This window comes from Crinia signifera, chromosome 5 (genome assembly GCF_055691185.1).
Source record: "Crinia signifera chromosome 5, ASM5569118v1, whole genome shotgun sequence".
Classification (NCBI taxonomy): Eukaryota; Metazoa; Chordata; class Amphibia; order Anura; family Myobatrachidae; genus Crinia; species Crinia signifera.
Genome location: NC_139221.1, coordinates 246,991,070 through 247,010,350, shown reverse-complemented (window position 1 = coordinate 247,010,350; position 19,281 = coordinate 246,991,070). Strand labels below are relative to the sequence as shown.

The 19,281-nt window shown below is 42.5% G+C and overlaps 1 protein-coding gene across 1 annotated transcript in view; it reads right to left on the bottom strand.

Annotated features, from left to right (window-relative positions):
- RFTN1 (raftlin, lipid raft linker 1) overlaps nucleotides 1–19,281 on the bottom strand; it is a 308,799-nt gene that overhangs the window by 232,744 nt on the left and 56,774 nt on the right. The window contains exon 2 of the mRNA XM_083188794.1: nucleotides 10,277–10,432. Within this exon, the coding sequence (XP_083044920.1) occupies nucleotides 10,277–10,421 (145 nt within the window). The 5' untranslated portion in view covers nucleotides 10,422–10,432. The remainder of the gene's footprint in view (nucleotides 1–10,276; nucleotides 10,433–19,281) is intronic.

Sequence of the window (19,281 nt, the reverse complement as noted above, 5' to 3'; positions counted from 1 at the left end):
AACTACAGCGGCAATTTTGGCTAATAGCAATCTAGTCTCAATATTGGGTTTTGGAAGCAAGGGATCAGTGTAGTAGTTCCACATAGCCCACGATAAAGAAATATTAAATGTAATATATAGCGTTTCATTTATATAGGACTGAGCCTCCATCCAAAAAGAGCAGACTATAGCACATTGCCACAAACAGTGAAGAATGTCAGCATAAGGCTGGTGGCATTTGAAACAGTTAGAGTGGTCTGCTACACCTATGATAAATCTAAGTTTTGGGGTGTAATATGCTCTATGAAAAATTTTAGATTGCATTTCTGCAAAAGTTGACGCATCAACTGCTCAGTTAACAAAGCTGTAGCTTTGATTATAGTCTGTATAGATAGATTGGGAGTTGAGTCATTCCACTTGGTCAGCACCGTTGTAGCAGTAGTAAGATCTATTTTTTTGCTAACCTGCTCATATAATAAGGAGGTAGGAAAGAGTTGCCCTAATCTAGATTTTATCAACCTATCTAAAATATTTGATTTATCCATTATCTGTAGCTCAGTTAAGATTTAGTTCTGTAATTACGATAGAGGACTTTGAATACCAGGGTATAGGTCTTTGAGACTAGACATGGAGAGAACAGCAGAAAAGTCATTATTTAAGAATAATGTAATAGTCTGAGTCCATAGAGGTACCAAAACCCAAAAATCGCATCTGGGTCACCATCTTGAAAGAAATGCGCCAAGCAATGCAGGGCCTATGTAATAATGGATTATTCTTCACCTCTATAGGGAGGGAGAGTGTTGGGGTGTGTAGCAATGATATTAAAGAATTGTTGGGTATCAAGGCTTGTTCCAGAGCTAAATGGACATAATTGTTTGCATTGCCCACCCAGTCTATGGCATATCTAAGATTTGAGGCTAAAGCGTAATCTTGTATGTTTAGGAGATTTCAATTATGTATCTTGAGGTATCTTGCAGTTATGTTGAACAAACCTTTTAAACACATGAGATACACACAAATATATTTTATTTGTGCATGAAACAAGGTTTCAAAACAAATAAAGTGGAACAAAGTTTGTGTACTATCTCAGGCACTAAATTTGAATGCTAAGCAATAATTTTCTTCCACATACTTATTACCAGTTACATATCATGTCCCTAGTAGTGCCAGTTACATACGTACCCAGTAGTGCCAGTTACATATAATGTCCCCAGTAGTGCCAGTTACATATAATGGGGCAGATGTATCATAGCAGCGCTTATCGCGCCGCTATGATACTTCCTGCTTCGCCTCAATAGCGAGGCGAAGCAGGAAGGGACATCGACAAGATGTATTAACATCTTGTCTGCCGAAGCGGGGGAGCGTTAACTCCCCCCTCCAGCGATGTCCCTTTCTGGAGATAGCGCATCAGTTAATACTGATGCGCTATCTCCTGTCCCCCGGCCGGCCGCACTGGGCATGCGCGGGATCTCGCTGTTCACGCGAGATCCCCAGCGCAGCCCAGACCTAACAGCAGAGACAGCGCTGTCCCTGCTGTTTAGATAGGGCTTCGCCAGCCTGATGCTGGCGAAGCCAAACCCGGCTTCGTGCGGAACGGTCAGCGATGCTGACCGTTCATACATTCGGACTGCTATCATTTTGATAGCAGCGCCGATATGGACAGGGGAGCATAGCGCCCCTGTCCATTACCGCATCCCGGCTCCTTCATACATGGGGGAGAAGCGGTATCAGTGCACATAACGTGCGCTGATACCCTTCTCCCCCATAACGACGGATCATACATCTGCCCCATTGTCCCTAGTAGTGCCAGCTACAGGTGTCCACAGTAGTGCTATTAGCACACACAAAAAAAGGACATTCTCAAAACTATGGTTTTCAGAATAATTTGTATATGGATATCTGGATGAGGGATACTCAACCTGTAATTATTCGACTTTCTCCCTATCACACTCCTCATTGGTAAGATTACACCGATTAGTTGTTTTGATTTTATGTAAATTTTATCTATTTATATATCAAAACTTATTGTACTGCATGTTTTCCTCTCTTAATTTTATACCATTGCCTATATTGAGCCTCACTGGTAACTGAGAAGAGGACAAGCCAGTCGACATAGGTGCATTTGCCTCAGAAAGCTGTAAAATATCTCCGGGAGGCGGGGAAGAGAAGACATATTCCTGTTGTGAAGGGACGTTTGGTTTCTTTTGGTTTGTCAGGGAGCATGTTATCTACAATTTCCTAAAAACACGCCAAACTACTTAAGAATTTGGTGAACAGGAAAACATCTTTTCTTGCACCTGTACTGTGGGAGATGTGAAAGTCAGCTCCAAAAAGAAGATATACTGTAGGGTGGAACAAGCTGTCTAATGAGGCAAACACAGTCAATATGCCCCATCATGCTGCCATTGTGCCACCAAGTGGGTAATTTGCATTATCAGCACATGTCCCTGTACACTTTCCAGCCTGATGAGAGTACTTCCAAGAGATTAGCATGCCTTCTCTGGGTTTTCCAGGTCTTCTAATATCCTAAGAGTCACTAAGAGTTCAGGAATGTAGGCAACTACTGCATGTTTTACTTAGAACATAATTTTTTGTTAATAAAAACATTTATTGGTATGTTTGTAGTTTTTTTTAAAGGATTGAACTAATAAGACAAAAGGATCATTTTAACATATTTTTCTGGCCTATGGCAGAGATTGCTTCCAATATTCTTGGCAAGTGTTTTTTTAACCTTTGGCATTAAATGCTTATAGAATTACTAAACTCTCTACATCCCAATAAGAGTCTGAATCTGCTGACACTTCCCAAATGACTAGCAGATGCCCACGAGGAGAACATATGCAGCAGAAATTCATATGCTGACATTTTGAAACACGGACAACGCACTAATGCCAAAAATGTCTCAAAACATCCCTCTATTGACTGGCGCAAATAGTTACAAAAAAAAATTCTTGACAAACTTTTCATTAAAGATCTCATCTAAAACAGTATGAGAATTGTAAATTCTGACTTAAATATACTTTTATGGGGATTTTTTTTTTTTTTAAATATAAAAAAAAAATCTTTAAATCTGTCTATGACTCTTATTTATGACATATAAGCAACTTTTAAGTTGTCCTTTGGGCTACTAAAAGCATTGCCTTCTTACCTGACAGACCTTTGGAATAAAAGCATTTATCTGTGAAAGCTTGCCTTCAGAACCTCCTGTCAGCACACACAACATTTGCACTTATTCATTCATACAAAATAGCGATGTGCCATTATAAAAATTGCCCCATTTAATCTGTAAGTGCACTTTGCCCCTAGGCACCGACAGAACATGTGATGCTGGGCCATAAGCAGAGTTGTGCTGTATTCATTTCTCTGTAAAACACTGAGAAACATTGTATGCGCATTCGTGCACAGATGACCAGTGAGAGATTTGATAAACTCGCAATGACCACTATAAATTAGTAAAAACAAGAGATATCTTATTGAATCCCATAGGACGGTAACTAGCTTGCACTTAGATAGATAGATAGATAGATAGATAGATAGATAGATAGATAGATAGATAAAGCCATCCACTTCACTTTTTTAATATATTGTTTGGAGTATTTTATCAAACACCCTGGCGCAGCAATATTCTAGTTAATTTCCTGTATGTAGCGATAAAGGCTGGCTATCTCTATTTGTGCAGACGGAACCAATAATTTTATTTAATTCATTCTTTTATTGTTTTTTTCCTTTACTTGGTTCACAGATCCTCAGATTGGCTTGGCCGGCTTTAAATGGCAAAGCCTATTTAACAATTGTAACTGTCTTGCTCCCGCCACCCTTATTGGCTATATCCTGTAAAGATGAGGGGTATTTTCCAAAAGCGGGCAACGTCCCAATATTTATCATCTGAAGGTTTTGCCTATTATTCTGCTTAGAACTAGAGACCTGAGTGATTTCTGACTATTGATGTATTTGGCAGGAGCGGAAATGGTGAAGACAGCTTGATTTACTGTAACGAGGATTAGCGGCTTAATGATACTAACAAAGAAGCCTGAGGAAAATACATCATTAATTAGGGGCAATTATAGAGATTCTGGAGCAGCATCCAAGCTTTCCCAAAACCATTAATAAAACATCAACTAATAGAAATTCTCATAAAAGAACGGTGTTACATTGTTAAAGTAGACTTCACACATTTTGTAGAATTTATGCTAAGACACAAAAACCATAAGCACTGAAAAAACACAACAGAGGGTGATATATTTCCAAAGGGGAGGAACATACATTTCTGGAATTACTCTATAAACAATAAATTGCACCGAACACTGATTTAAAGGTGATAAAAGGATCAAACTCACCAACTAGTACAGCAACAGAAACTTCAACAGTCCCACATGTACAGTACTCATCACTCAATGCAGTACATCGAGAACCAGTGCATCAGCTCATGCCAATCTTCATTAGCTACCCTTTGGGAGAACCGCGTCACCATGGCCCTGTCCACCCCTTTGCAATATAGTAAATCAATGCATTGGGTAAAAGGGGCATGGCCGGGTTGCCGCAATTTGACAAGAATAATGTCATCATGCCCAATGTTCTAACTATTTCGCTAGATAGGGGCAGGTTGTGGAAAAGTGACCCATTCTTCCAGATGTCCCTGGTAGATGCTTGATATTCGTCAGTCTTCGGGATGTTCTGGGAGAGTACGTAGTGTCTGCATAGTGCATAGAGACTTACCTACCTCTAACATACTGTAAGTTTGTTTTTAGCCTTTTATATTGGAATTCTGCCTAACTTTCTACCTAGAATTTATTTTGATATCATGTCATACTATGGACATACATTTACACCAATCAAAAGTCACATGTAAAACACCAATCAAAAGTCACCAAGAAGAAGGAAAGAGAAATGGGGAAGTCGGCAGTGTATGAACAATGTGAGAACATAGAAAAGTGTAGCCACTATAAATGTCATGTAACGACATGGGGCCTACACATGGGGTAATAGCATGGCATTTTCAAAGCGATCTCACTAGATCACTTAGAAATGCTTCTACATCGCCCCATGTGTAGGGGTCATAGCAATAGCGATGCGCGGCCCACACGTTCCTATCATTCAGTGATTAAGATCCAGCATGCTGGATAAATCTAATGAATCGCTGGGCAGGGCCAGTGTTCTCACAGGAGAACACTGGTCCTTGCAGAAGGCTCAGCACACATCACTGACACCTCGCTGTGCAGCGCTGTGTGCTGAGTGATCTTGCTTACATTGCTCAGCAACATCTCCTCATGTGTAGGCCCCTTAACTCTGTCGTTTAGCATGCTCTGTACACTACTAAGTACCTAAGTTATTTCCTGCATAGAAACAAAGAACTGCTGGGACTGTATGCGACTCCTAGGACAAACAAACAATATACTTGTTACACGAATGACAATGTGACATAAGATAGACCATGATCCATAAAGACAGTTACACAACAAAAACATGATGCTGGGAATACAGGAGAGCTGCTGTCTTGTCAGATACAGAACACTATGTTACTAATCCCAGACGCCTATGATGTCATCACGGTTGGATAATTTCAAAAGAATGTATGACTGATGAAATGGAGCTAGGGTTCGTGCTTAGAGAATTTGCTAAATGTGGAGAAGCAAACAGCAATAAACAGTAAACAGACTAAAAATATAAAACAGAGAACTTGTTCTGAACTAAGATTAACCAATAAGATTCATTTTTTGCTGCTCCCCAAAACCCAAATATCATGCACCATTACAAAATAAATTTCACTTGCTAAGAAATGTAAATAAGAACATTTGTGTGACTGTATCAAACAGTTATTTGTAAAATTACAGATTTGGGCAACTTTTATGCATGATTTAAAAAGCCAGTGATGTATGAAAGGGTGACATGACTGAGGTGAAGACTGAAGCAAAACAGAGGTGATGGTGACAGTCAAGATAATTCTAAACAGGACTCAGTTTGAGGTATCCTGCACTCAGCAGGTCTTCAGTAATGGTCCATGCTACCTAGCCATCACTCCAGGCCCTCTGGGGGAGATCAGCCCAATACGCCTAGAGATATGTGGGCCCTTTTGGGTAGCCCTGGTCAGTGGGTACCAGGTAAAAACAAGAGAAGTTCTACTTATTATAATAGTGTTCCCATACTAGTTTAATCAAAGATCTTACCCTATGGGGGTTATTTTGGTTCACTCCTTCTGGCAAATTACTTCTTAGATGGACAAAACTATGTACACTGCAGGGGGGCAGATGTAACATGTGCAGAGAGAATTAAATTTGGGTGAGTTATTTTGTTTATGTGCATGAAAAATACTGACTGCTTTATTTTTACACTGCAATATAGATCTCACTTTGACGTAAAACCCCACCCAAATCTAATTCTCTCTGCACATGTTACATCTGCCCCACCTTCAGTGCACATGGTTTTGTCCATCTAAGAAGGAGATTGCCAGAAGGAGTGAACCAAAATAACCCCTTATATGATCTCCACAAGAGTTTAAGTGCTCTCTGTAATGAACATCAGATCCTGACTCTGGATCAACACGCATTAGGTCAACAGTCAATAGGTTTATCACTATTGGTCAACATGTAGTAGGTTGACAAGCAGATAGTTGATTAATGGTCACCACATTAAAAGGTTACCACAATATTTTTTTATTTTGTTAACTTTACCATCCACATGGACTCAGGGCCGGTGTAAGGCTTCTCAGCCCCCTAGGCAAATCTTTAACCTACTGCCTCCACCACCCCTCCAAGGAGGCTCACAAAAATCGTTTGGTCCTCCCAGCCCTTCCTGGGAAAATGGACAAGTCCCCTGCTTTCCCTGGAGGCCCCTATTTGACACCCACAACAGAGTACAAGGAGGAGGGGGCAGTAAGTTAGGGAAGTATCCCTCAAATAAAGTATAGTGGTGAGGTCTTAGAAGTTGCACATTCCTCATATAGAGCCATGATTTTTTGATAGGCAGACTTGGAGTCACCCCCCCCAGATCCTGGCGCCCTAGGCAGCTGCCTAAAGCTGCCTAATGGTAGAGCCGGCCCTGCATGGACTACTGCCTGGCTCAAAGCAAGGTGAGCAAAGCAACCCATTGGAGGGTATGTGGTACACTAATTGGGGGTACATGGGCTCAAATGTACATTTCACTGTATACCTTTTGTTGGATCAACTTATATCCATGTCAACTTTGAGATTGTTAATCTTTTAGACACAGGAGACCCTTTGCTCTATACACATGGAACATAAGTAACTATAGATTAGAATAGTCAATTGCATTAAGTACAAAGGGATGCGGTCATTTGGTCTACAGCATGATGGTTGACAGTCATTAGGTCGAAACCATTAGGTCGACATGGGAAAAGGTCGACATGGGGTCTAGGTCGACATGGTTCTAGGTCGAAAGGTCATTAGTTCGACAGGTCGTCAGTTCAACAGGTTATTAGTACGACAGTGTCTAGGTCGACAGTGAAAAGGTCGACATGGGGTTTTTCACTGTTTTTTGAGCCAACATGTGCCGACGGGCGGTATTTCATGCCCTACCATCCACTAGTGCGTGGTGGGAGAATAAAATAGTGTGCTGAGCGTAGCGAGGCACCATGAGCGACGCATTGCGAGCTATGCTAGGGGATGCGGTGCACTTTAAACTGTGAAAAACCCCATGTCAACCTTTTGACATTGTTGAACTAATGACCTGTCGAACTAACGTCCTTTCGACCTTTTCCCATGTCAACCTTTTCCATTGTCGACCTAATGGTGTCGACCTAATGACTGTCGACCATCATGCTGTAGACCAAATGATCCCAACCCCAATACAAATTAGATTAATTGACTTAATAAAACCGCATTAAACAAAGCACCTTTTTTTCTCCAACAACAGGAAGGTATTGGCTGTCAGTATAAATAAATCAAAACTACACTCTACCAGCCTGATTGTGATTTACACGCAAAGATGCAAGCAGCAGTGTCCATTGGCGGCTGCCCGGCTGTGAATGCCGCTACAGCATTTGTTGTTGATTGTGCAAGGTGTGAGTCACCCACGTCTAGCATCTGTGCACGCTGTGATGTTGACTTGCGCTTTCTTAAGCGCTACCATTGGCCGCACCATTAAAACTTGCACCAGCTCGATGTCAGGTGCAGTTATCCTTGTGTCCATGGCCTCCTATGCTTGTGTATAAGAAGGATGTTTTACATGAACATCCATTCGCATGCCAGTGGGAACCTCCCCCATCTTTCGATGGTCACCGACCATCGACTGATGGTGAAGGCGCATGCATATGTAAGGGTGGTCCAGACCACCCTTATATAGGTGTGTAGAATTGCAGGGAATTGGGCGGGCAGCTGACATCCGGTTATGTCAGCTGTCCGCCCCCAGGACGTGCGTCACAGACATGTGTTAGCATGTGTATGCCCAGCGTTTTCATGGGAACGCCCGTGAAATGCTGGGCGTTTACATATGCTAATGACCCAGGCCAGCACCCCACGCCCCTCTCCACCCCCCGCTCGCAAGGCTGGGCGCATGCACCCAGCAAACAGACTTTTCCCCGAGTTCGCACGCACCCAGCGTATACACATGCGCATATGCAAAACATAGGTCCCACATGCAAATTCACGGCCAAGCGAGTCAACCAGAATAAGGGCCCATATTTGTGCATACACTCTGTGTAACACTTGAGCTGGAGGAATCAGGCCCTACAGCTGTAGAAAATATTTACTAACTAAAGATGGCAGAATGTTTGGCCTTGGGATAAGAGTGGTAGAAAGCCTCAGCCTTCCTAGTTAGAGTAGCATTGACTGTTTATATTTTTCTGTCACCCGAGTCAAGTGTGTTGGAATTTCCCAAATATAAAAATACATTTGTGTAACTTTACAAACAGCTTCATTCCTCTGACCACAGACACAGCTGACCATAGAGGCGAGTCTCCCCACTTCTGTCATGGAAGATATAGCATACATTAATGAGCTGACCCTGACTGGCTGATATTGCCATAGCAATTATCTCCTTTGCCTACAGGTAAGACCTCAGGATAAAATGTTATGGGTTAAGAGGGAATGTACCAGTACTTATAGCATATTAGTTGCAATGTAAAACACAAATATCTGCATTTGTACTAATGGATTCATTTCCAAAACCTTCTCACTGTTCGGAGGTGCTAGACATTATTTAATCTCACATTATTTTTGTTATTGGACCATTGGCTATTTTAGAGAAGAATAATCACAGAAATGTTCAGTGAAAAGATGAATACTAGACAAAAATATTTCATTATATGCCGACGTGATGTCACTTGATACCTTGGAATGTCTGATTCAGTCATTAAATCATGGAAGAATTTGGTAATAAAAGTTAATTTGCGGAATATTAAATACGTCAGTGCTCAATTCTGAATGACCTGAAGAACCGTATGCCATTAGATATTACTCTAGTGTTCATTGTAGCACCCTGCATCTTCCAAAACCCGTGCAGTTGATCTTCCCTGCATGGGGTGTCGCTCTCTACTTGCACAGTGTGGTCTGTATTTCAGCACTGATATGCAGACCAGACCTATGCTAGAATCACCACAGCAGAAAGCGACACCCCAGGCCGTGAAACGGAACTGCAGGGGTTTTGAAAGATGCAGGGTGCTAGAATGAACACTATTACTCTGGCACTGGGCATAATGGGGCAGATGTATTAAGCCAGGTAAAGTGATAAAGTGGTGATAAAGCGGTTAAAGGTGAAAGGTGATAACGACAATCAGGCATCAGTTAGATATTGATTGGCTGGTGAGTTATCACCTTTCACTTTATCACAACTTTACCACTTTACCTGGCGTAATACATCTGCCCCGTTTTCTCAAAATCTGTTTTCATGTGCAGCTTTGTATATGTATATAAAGTATATATATCCCAAAATCAAAATGTAATATGCAATGATAAAGGTCATGGTCTCCGATTTTATGGGTGGATCGTCTAGTCTACAAATGGCTAGAAATTCCTTTAATGGTGGAACAAGTAATGACATATCTCTCCTTTTTACAATAAAATGCAAGCTCTCATACTCTCTTTGGTGGATTTAGGCAACCCACAATAATGCCTATGATGCCATTGGGTAGATATTTCATATGACATAATCCACAGCCCAAGTATCCTTCTTAAGGGCTTGACTGGGCAATATAACCTCAAATGTGCACCATCTATACAGTTTCTAATCTCATGCTTCTAGCTTGGAGGCCGGGCTTGCATTTTACAGGAAAATTGGATGAATGAAGACATTTTCTTTTTTTTTACTATTGTGATCAAAAATATAAAATGGATTTTGCGCTTACCTTGGGTGATGGTTGTGAAATCAACATATCGATATTCATATGATACGTCTATCTTAGTTTCAACATGTGGCCTCTTCAGTGTTGAATATATGTTTCCAGGTCTTTTTTCATCAAATTTCTCGAATTTATTTAATCCACAGCCCATTGTAATAGGTGCTGAAAGATACATTTTAGAACATTACATGGTATACTAAGAGTAATAAGTAACCATAAATATGTAATTATATGATCCATGAGTTGAAATGCATTTTCTAGATTTTCAATTGAAGTAAAAAAAAAAAAAAAAAGAATATCTAAAGAAATGAAGTTGCGATCTGGCCTGAGAATGCAGGTGGTCATTAAACAGATCCCGGCATCCCAATGGGCATAATACCAAGAGTTCTAGGGTTACTATTCTAACCTTCTCCCCTCCTTCCCCCTAACCCTCCTTACCCACCGCCTATCCCTAACACCCTAACAACCCCCAGCACAGGCTTACCCTAACCTCCCCTCTGGGAACCTAACCCTGACCCACCCTCCTTGCAGACTAACCCCCCAACAGCCTAACCCTAACCTCTCCTACCACAGCTTAACCCTAACCCACCCCGAAAGCTAACCCCCTCTAGCACCCTTACCCTAACCTACCCACCCATGATATTTATGTTTGTGATGTCGGCCATCAGTATTCCGACAGATTCCAGTCAGGATTCCATCTACATCCAGCAATAAGGTATGTGTAGATAAATAATGGATAGTCTTCAATAAATTCTTCTACTCTCAGTAACCTTTACCATATAGACACTCTCTACCATTCAAATACATTGAAAGAGCAAAAATTCTAACTGAAGATGTTTTATAAAGATATGTTTATAACCCTCTTGATATTAAATAATGCATTACTTATTTTTCCAAAATTCCCTATTTGAGGGCACAAGCGTTGCATTTTGTTTTAGTAAAATATTTTATAGTAAACAAGAATTCCATTTGGAATCCAATTAGTCATAGGACATACCACAGAGATTTAGATCCCAAGTTAAGTTCCCAAAGCTATTAAATTATTTCCTATGACAAGTCAGTAGCTATTGCAAGGTATATGATAGCTCCCAAGTTAAGTGCTCGAAAGTTTGCTATTACCACTTGTGGTAAGCCCACACTACCCCCGGAAGCACTGGTTAACATCAGGAGGGTGCAGAAATCTGCATTAAGTATGTACTTGAGGCTAGATGCAGATTTTCCAGGGACAGTAATTGAAACAGAGTGCCGGCGGACAGGGATGCCATAAAACTGGGATGCGTACGTCTCACGTGCACGCACATCCCAGTATCTCAGTGGCGGGGCAGCGGGTCCCTGCCCGTCTCCTCTTCAGGGGGTCGGGGTGGCAAGGGGGACCCGCAGTGGCGGGGACCCGGGGGGGCGGGGAGCTCCGTTGCCACAGGGCGCACAAGCTTCTCGTGCGTACGCGCCCCCTGGTGGGAGCTGGCGGCTGGCGATAGTTTCGCCAGCCCCTGCAAAGCTGAAGCTCTGTAGTCTATAGATTGTAAGCTTGCGAGCAGGGCCCTCCTACCTCTATGTCGGTTTGTATCTACCCAGTTTGTTTAATCACTGTAAAGTGCAACGGAATATGCTGCGCTATATAAGAAACTGTAAATAAATAAATAGTAGTATATTAACCCTTTCGTCACTTTTGGGTTGATCATGGACAGACCATCTTTATTTAAGGGGGGGGGGCAGAGGACAAAGGGGTATCTGAAGGGGGGGAAGAGGGACATATGAAGTGGGTTGTGAGAAGGACATAGGGTTAGTCCCAGATGAGGGGACAGCTGACAGTAGCTAGCCACATACTGTAGGGGCTAGATATAAACAATACCGCAAGCAAATGAGGATTGTTTTTCCTTTTTTAGGAATTAAGTTCTCTAAAAACAAAACTTTGATGTCCAAGGTTTGGTAACAATTAACTAAACCATCAACAATTAGCATTCCTCTTGTAGCACTTGAAATGTTTCTATTTTTCATTCTTAAATGAAATATATAAAATGTGCAGGAATAATATGGGTAGCACTAGCAACAAAGTATGCCATTTGGAACACTAGACAACCTATAGCATAGCATAGCATAGCTAGACTCAAATTACCAGTAAGCCTGAGCAAATCAGCTGAAATGGAGGGATTGTCACAACTTTCTGAAAAGCTGCAAGTCTTGTGGCAACAATGGTAATCCGTTTTTTTTTTTTTTTACTGTCCGGGTTGCCAGAAGAAAAAATACTACATACTGTACACAGCCAACTAAGGTGAGGAATGCATTCCATATGGAAAACTAGTCAAGCTACCAGAATTAATGAGAGCTCATTTACTTTTGTAAACCAAGTATGGAATACTGTACACAGTGGTTTGTAGACGTTAGCGTAATATCAAAAAATAACACATCTGTCCTAAATTTACTAAACAAAACGTTTGCAAACAATTTAAATGGAGAAGCTGCCATCCCTGTCCTTTTTAAATAGCTGCAAATCTGCCAGAAAGAATGGTACTCGGGGGGGATCAATTGTTTGCGACTGCAATGCATGCACATAGGTTTTTATGCGCATGTGCAGCCGCTGCGTGCGAGCGGGGGGCATTGAGCGGCGGGCAATTTGCATATGGAACGCCCAGCATTTCATGGGTGTTCCCATGCAAATTGTCCAGTGACTCGGGTGCAGGAAGTGGGCAGCTGATGTCAGCGGATGTCAACTGCCCCGCACAGGGCACCCACAGGTCTGAGACACCATAGATGTGTCTCAGATCTGCAAGCGCTGAAGAAATCAGCGATCCGACCATCATTGGCCATTGGTGGACTCGCAAGCCTTGCAAGTCAACCAGAATAAGGGCCATAATGTGCGGGCTGGATTAGAATTTTATTTATTCATTTGAAAACAAATAATATGGGTAAGTGTTGTTTGAAAAAAGGGGAATCACCTTTATTATAGTTAGGGGTTAGAGTTGGATTTGAGGTTTGAGTATTATTAGGCGCAGGGTTCGGAATTAATGGTTATTACTGCCCAGTACACACTGGGTGGCTTTGGAGCTGAAAAGGCAAATCTGAGCTGCTTTCAGCTCAAAGACGCCCAGTGTGTATGAGTTTAGAGTTTAGGATTATGGGTGAGGGTTAACAATTTGCCACCTACTGTACTTCGCTTTCATACATATTTTCATTTTTTGTTTAGTAATAACTATACAACAAATTAAGAGTCACGCAAATTTTGAAAAACTGAAAACAAGTGTGATCCAGAAAATGGACATCTGAATTGTGAGTAATCCTTCAGCTAAAAATTTATTATTTTTTTTAAAACGAAAAAAGAAACAAAGTTAGGCAAGACATTCTAAATGGCATGTATAAGGCGATAGATGGCCTGATTCTGAGTGGCACACACTACCCATATCAGATGCAGCTACGAGATTCTTTTCTTCTGCGCATGAGTCTATTGCGTACTGCGCATGTATCTATACAGTTGGAATAGCAATTGAGGCGCATGGGAGACACAGTCTCACCAATGTAATGACGATGTATAGAGAGGATGGTGACTTATAACACACATGAAGAATGGTCCCTCTTATGGACATGCTGTTAATAATGGTTGCATACATAAACAACCGCTCACATAGAAGAACATATTGCGAATGCCATAGTGTAATTTTCACACATTCAGATGCACGGACTATGGTATGGGTTTGTAGCAGCATTATCATAAAGATGCAGATGGGCAGGGGCGGATTTAGGGATGAGGGCGCCCCTAGGCACAACAATAATGTTTACTAAGTAGGACAATTTATAGGGGCAGTATCTGCATGTCCTATCCATTTACACTCTATTTAAGATGTAATATAGTACAGTACAGTGGATATTTTGCAGTTATTGGTACATTTTGGGCTGACAGTACTATCACAGGCATCCAAGTGCCGCCCCCAAACATGTGCCGCCCCTAGGCACGTGCCTCACGTGCCTAATGGGAAATTCGGCTCTGCAGATGGGCAGGTATTCATTACTGACACATTTCAAATGATTCACAGGTGTACTAATTATCTTTCATTTGAGTCTGTAAGATCTAGAAAACATGCCCTGTTAGGGTTCCTTGAGAACTGCAGTTGGGAAATACTGCCGTATAGTCACAAGTACACTATTTTAGCAGTGGTCGAAGCTAAAACAGCAAAATGGATGGAGTGCTATGAACAGCATCTCACCATTTGTCTCAAACCAGATTTTTCCATTTGTACTCAGATGAGCTGGTGTTGCTGATATAATGCATATGGGGCTGCTATGAGCTGTTTGGACGTGTCTTTGACTATCATATTTATAGCCACCAATTCCTAGCCATTTAAGATTGACTCTAAAAACTTGAACCACACCTGAAAAAAAAAATAACTGAGCTGCAGGGGTTACCTGTATATAATTCTCAGAATATGTTATTTACCATCATAGGGAAGTAAAAGTTAGTAATAAGGCTACATTCCTACAGTGCAATCATTTAGGTTAGACTGAGGTGGGCTAAAAGTAATGAGTTCTAGACTGCACATATGTAAAATAAAGTAAAACTATAGTGAAAACATCTTTGCTACAGATGTGGTCACTTTTTCTGGAATTAGGTCACGCCTTCAAAAAGTATTAATGTCCTGCCAAGCTCTCTAAGGCCCTTAAGGTGTGGTCAGAGCCATGTGGGCATGTACAGCCCTCTACACTATCAGCCCATGTGTCTCTTTAAACAAGTAAGAGCAAAATAAAAGCATAATTGTGTCACAGTACAAAAAGAGAATTTTAATATTATGATTTTCTGGTTTATGGCTGATTGTGTGCCAAGCTGGACGGCTTATGATTATAAAATTGCATACATTATAAACAGCCTTTGTGATATCACTCAGCTTTGGTAGAAAGGTCAGTGTTTTGCAGAAAGTTGCCAAATATGAGCTGCATCTGCTGATATTACATCTCCCAATGTAACATATGCCTATTTTAACCTAAATATTATATGAAAACAATGATAAACAGATTTGTGCAGATCAGCAGAGATTGCAAGGAAAGCAGTTTCACTGGATTCTACTTGAAAGAAACACAGCTTTTATGGGCTAAGCAAACAACACCACCCATTGTGCAAAATGTGTCATACATGGATAAGGTCTTCTTGGAGCCTGCCTTCAGAAATTGGCAAAGGAAACTAGTTTTTATAATGCAGGATTTCTTTATGAGTAAAAAACTTTAAATGCACTAATGTATTAAAGAATTCTGCATCCAATACGAATGTCTAACTGCTGAACCACGCCTAGAAATCCCAGGAGTAGAAGTAGGGCTAAGAGCAATCTGAAAATTAACTACAAATGCTTTTTTTTAAATAAATGTACCATTTCTTTTAAAAAAACATATACAGTATAGTGCAGATTTGGAAGAACACAGGGTACTCTTTACCTAGAACGGCGCCCATCGCGACCATCGTATGCACTAAAAAACGGGTGCGATGCAATGCCCGCGATTTCCCATAGGGATCAATGTTAAAAGTGAGATTGGACGCGATTTTAGTGTTCAATGCCTCAATGCCCGCGATTTTTCCATAGGAAACAATGTTAAATGGGCCACAGAGCCCAAATAGTCACCCTAAAGTCTGAAATGGCCCCCACAATTGTTAACGCCACCCCACGATCAACGTCAACCCGAAGCGTGGCGAGCGCAGCGAGCCCGCAAGGGGCGGCGGTACGTGTCCTCCGACCTTTTCATACCCCCACTATCCACGTCGGCGTGGAGTTGAGAATAGAATAGTGTGGCGAGCGCAGCGAGCCACTGAGCCCGAAGCGTGGCGAGCGCAGCGAGCCCCGCGAGGGGCCGCGGATACCTTCACGGGTAAACGCGTCCCTTCGCGGGCTTCACAGGTATCCGCGTCCCCTCGCCACGCTTCGGGCTCGGTGGCTCGCTGCGCTCGCCACACTATTCTATTCTCAACTCCACGCCGACGTGGATAGTGGGGGTATGAAAAGGTCGGAGGACGCGTACCGCCGCCCCTCGCGGGCTCGCTGCGCTCGCCACGCTTCGGGTTCACGTTGATCGTGGGGTGGCGTTAAAAATTGTGGGGGCCATTTAAGACTTCAGGGGGACTATTAGGGCTCTGTGGCCCATTTAACATTGTTTCCTATGTAAAAATCGCGGGCATTGAGGCATTTAACACTAAAATCGCGTCCAATCTCACTTTTAATATTGATCCCTATGGGAAAAACCCGCGATTTTTTACCCCCGACGCCCACGATGCCAATCGCGGGCGCCGTTCTAGGTAAAGAGTACCGAACACAGTTATGAATAAAACATCTGTATAGGTTGCAGTAATAATGTAACTGGTGAACCACAACAAACTAAAGACTATAGCTAAATATAAAGTAGTTGATTCACATGAGAATAATTGCAATGTAAAAGGCTTGAATTGTTCAGACGTTCCTTCACCTCCTACATACATTGTTCCAGCAAACAGAACTAATTACTGGCTTATTAGCTTTCAAGAAACACTGTTGATCTGTCACCTACACATAGTTGTGACAACATTTTGTGGTCTGAACTAACATTCAGCCTATCAATTCATTAGGTACTGCCTAATGCCTCAGTGATAGGCTGCATTAGTAGGAGTACGGTGAAGTCCCTAAAATGGGCGCCTTCACAGCGCACCAATGGTAAATATGATTCTTGAGTAAACTAAATCTCTGAGCGTTTTTCTCTAAATTATGAATGATGGTGATTATACTCCAGCATGCTGAGGTCAGAATGTGTAATGTAATATGTAACAACAGTTACTTGTTCCAGACAATGTTCTGTAATTTAGTTATGAGATGATCGTTTATAAGATTATAATGTCTGGTCATAAAATGTTCTCTTAATGAAATTTATTTTTTTGGGAGTTGTCAGAGATTTACTAAATACTGAAAATGGCAGATGTTCTACTTTAGAATACTCTGGGGTGTATGTTCCCAAACACTATGCAGGGGTGTATGCTCCCGAACAGTATGCATGGGACAAACTGTGTAAGCCTGGCTTGCTACACGTCATCCTCATTAGTGAACACATGCACCTACTGTAAACTAACTACAAAACATAAGTCTGCTAACAAGCATACATACAGTATGTGTCCAGACACCCCCCCCCCCCTCCCCCTAGCTGAAGTGTACTGACATCATGTCCCTCTTATACAGGAGCAGGACTACGTATTCAGTATTCAAGCAGAAATGCAGGCAGAGACAAAAGTATAAGGTTTCATAAGCTGGAACTGGAATAGGTCATGTTAGGACAGTGATGGCTAATCTTGACACTCCAGCTGTTGTTGAACTACACATCCCAGCATACCCTGCTACAGGTTTATCATTTGGCCATGCTAAAACTGATGCAGGGCATGCTGGGATGTGTAGTTCAACAACAGCTGGAGTGTCAATGTTAGCCATCACTGTGTTAGGAGATATGCATCTTTGAATGTAAACCACCACCACTTACACCACCATCCACTGGGGCCCCCCTGTCTGCCCTGGGCACCCCCAAGGCTAATTCTGGAATGGCCTAGTAACCTGCTATAAGTGGACTAAGATGTAGAATTGAGGAAAAAGTAGCACAAATGAGGAAAAAAGTACACAAACTAGGATAAAAAAGCAAAAAGATGATATCAGTGACACTCTCCTTGCAACGTTTTGCTTAATCTTGCTGCTAAGTGGCCTGCACCATTTATCATTATGCTTAGCTGTGACTTTAAAAATCCTAAATAACTTGTATACTATTATGCAAATTATCAGATACTATCTGTGATAATACACCATCTGTGTCCACAACTAAACAATTTATTTTAAAAGGGGTTGCAAGTTGCCAAAACTATCAGTGCGTAAAAATGATTTCAATGTCTGGTCAAACCTGACGTGTTGCAAATACAGTGGCAATAACCATAAAGGCACAACATGCAGGGCCGGCGCCACCACTAGGCAAATCTAGGCATTTGCCTAGGGCGCCGGCCACTGGAGGGCGGCATTTTGTGCCGCCCGGGTACCTGGTCCTACGGCGCTGTCTATTTAAATCTGGCGGCGGAGGCGGCAGGGGTCCCTGCAGTCCATTAAAACTCACGAGCGCTATCCGCCGGGCTATGCGGAAGCGCTTCTAGTGTGAAAACTCTAGCAGCACGGCGCACGCTGATCTCAGCCAATCAGCGTGCTGCCAGTGTTTTCACACTAGAAGCGCTTCCGCATAGCCCGGCGGATAGCGCTCGTGATTTTTAATGGACTGCAGGGACCCCCGCTGCCTCCGCCGAACGACAGGTACCCCCCCCCGGCATCGGGGCGCCCCCAGCCCGACTCGCCTGGGGCGCTCCGGTGCCTTGCACCGGCCCTGACAACATGGCCTCTTTTCCTTGCAGCATTTAAAGGCTGCATATGTGAGTAAAGCCACTCTCATAAATGCTTTATAGAAGTTCAGTTGAGAGTGTTTTAACCTACGGCATTGTTGTCTCTTATGGAAACTACACTACTAATGAGCGGGGAATGTAACAACACGTGTTATTGAAGTCTAGCAGAGTTATTGGAAAGGAGCTGCCAATCATTCCTGAGTGCTATGAAATAGGAGTTTTAAAAAGAGCAAGACACATCTTATCTGACTCCAGTCATCCATTTTATATACTTTTTATTAAACTACCATCTCAAAAGAGGTTTAGGCCATTGATGGCATGTACAGAGTGATTATGTGCAAGGCCATTTCTAGGGTTGGGCAAGCTGTACGCCTAAGGCCAGTGGCGTAGCTACAGGGGTCGTAGCAGTCGCACCTGCGACCGGGCCCCTGAGCCAGGGGGGCCCAGCCCCCGCCACTGTCCGGCCACCTCTGCTCCTCTCTCACTGACAGCATCAAGAAGCAGGGGGGGGCGGGCGGCGATACCTGCAGCCATGCTGGGGGGGGGGGGGGGGTAGAGGACGGTCCGACTCCATAGCAACGGGACCCAGAAGACACTGCTCAGTCAGGCAGGAAGGAAGTGAATCCTCCTGATCTGAGCACGAGGCGAG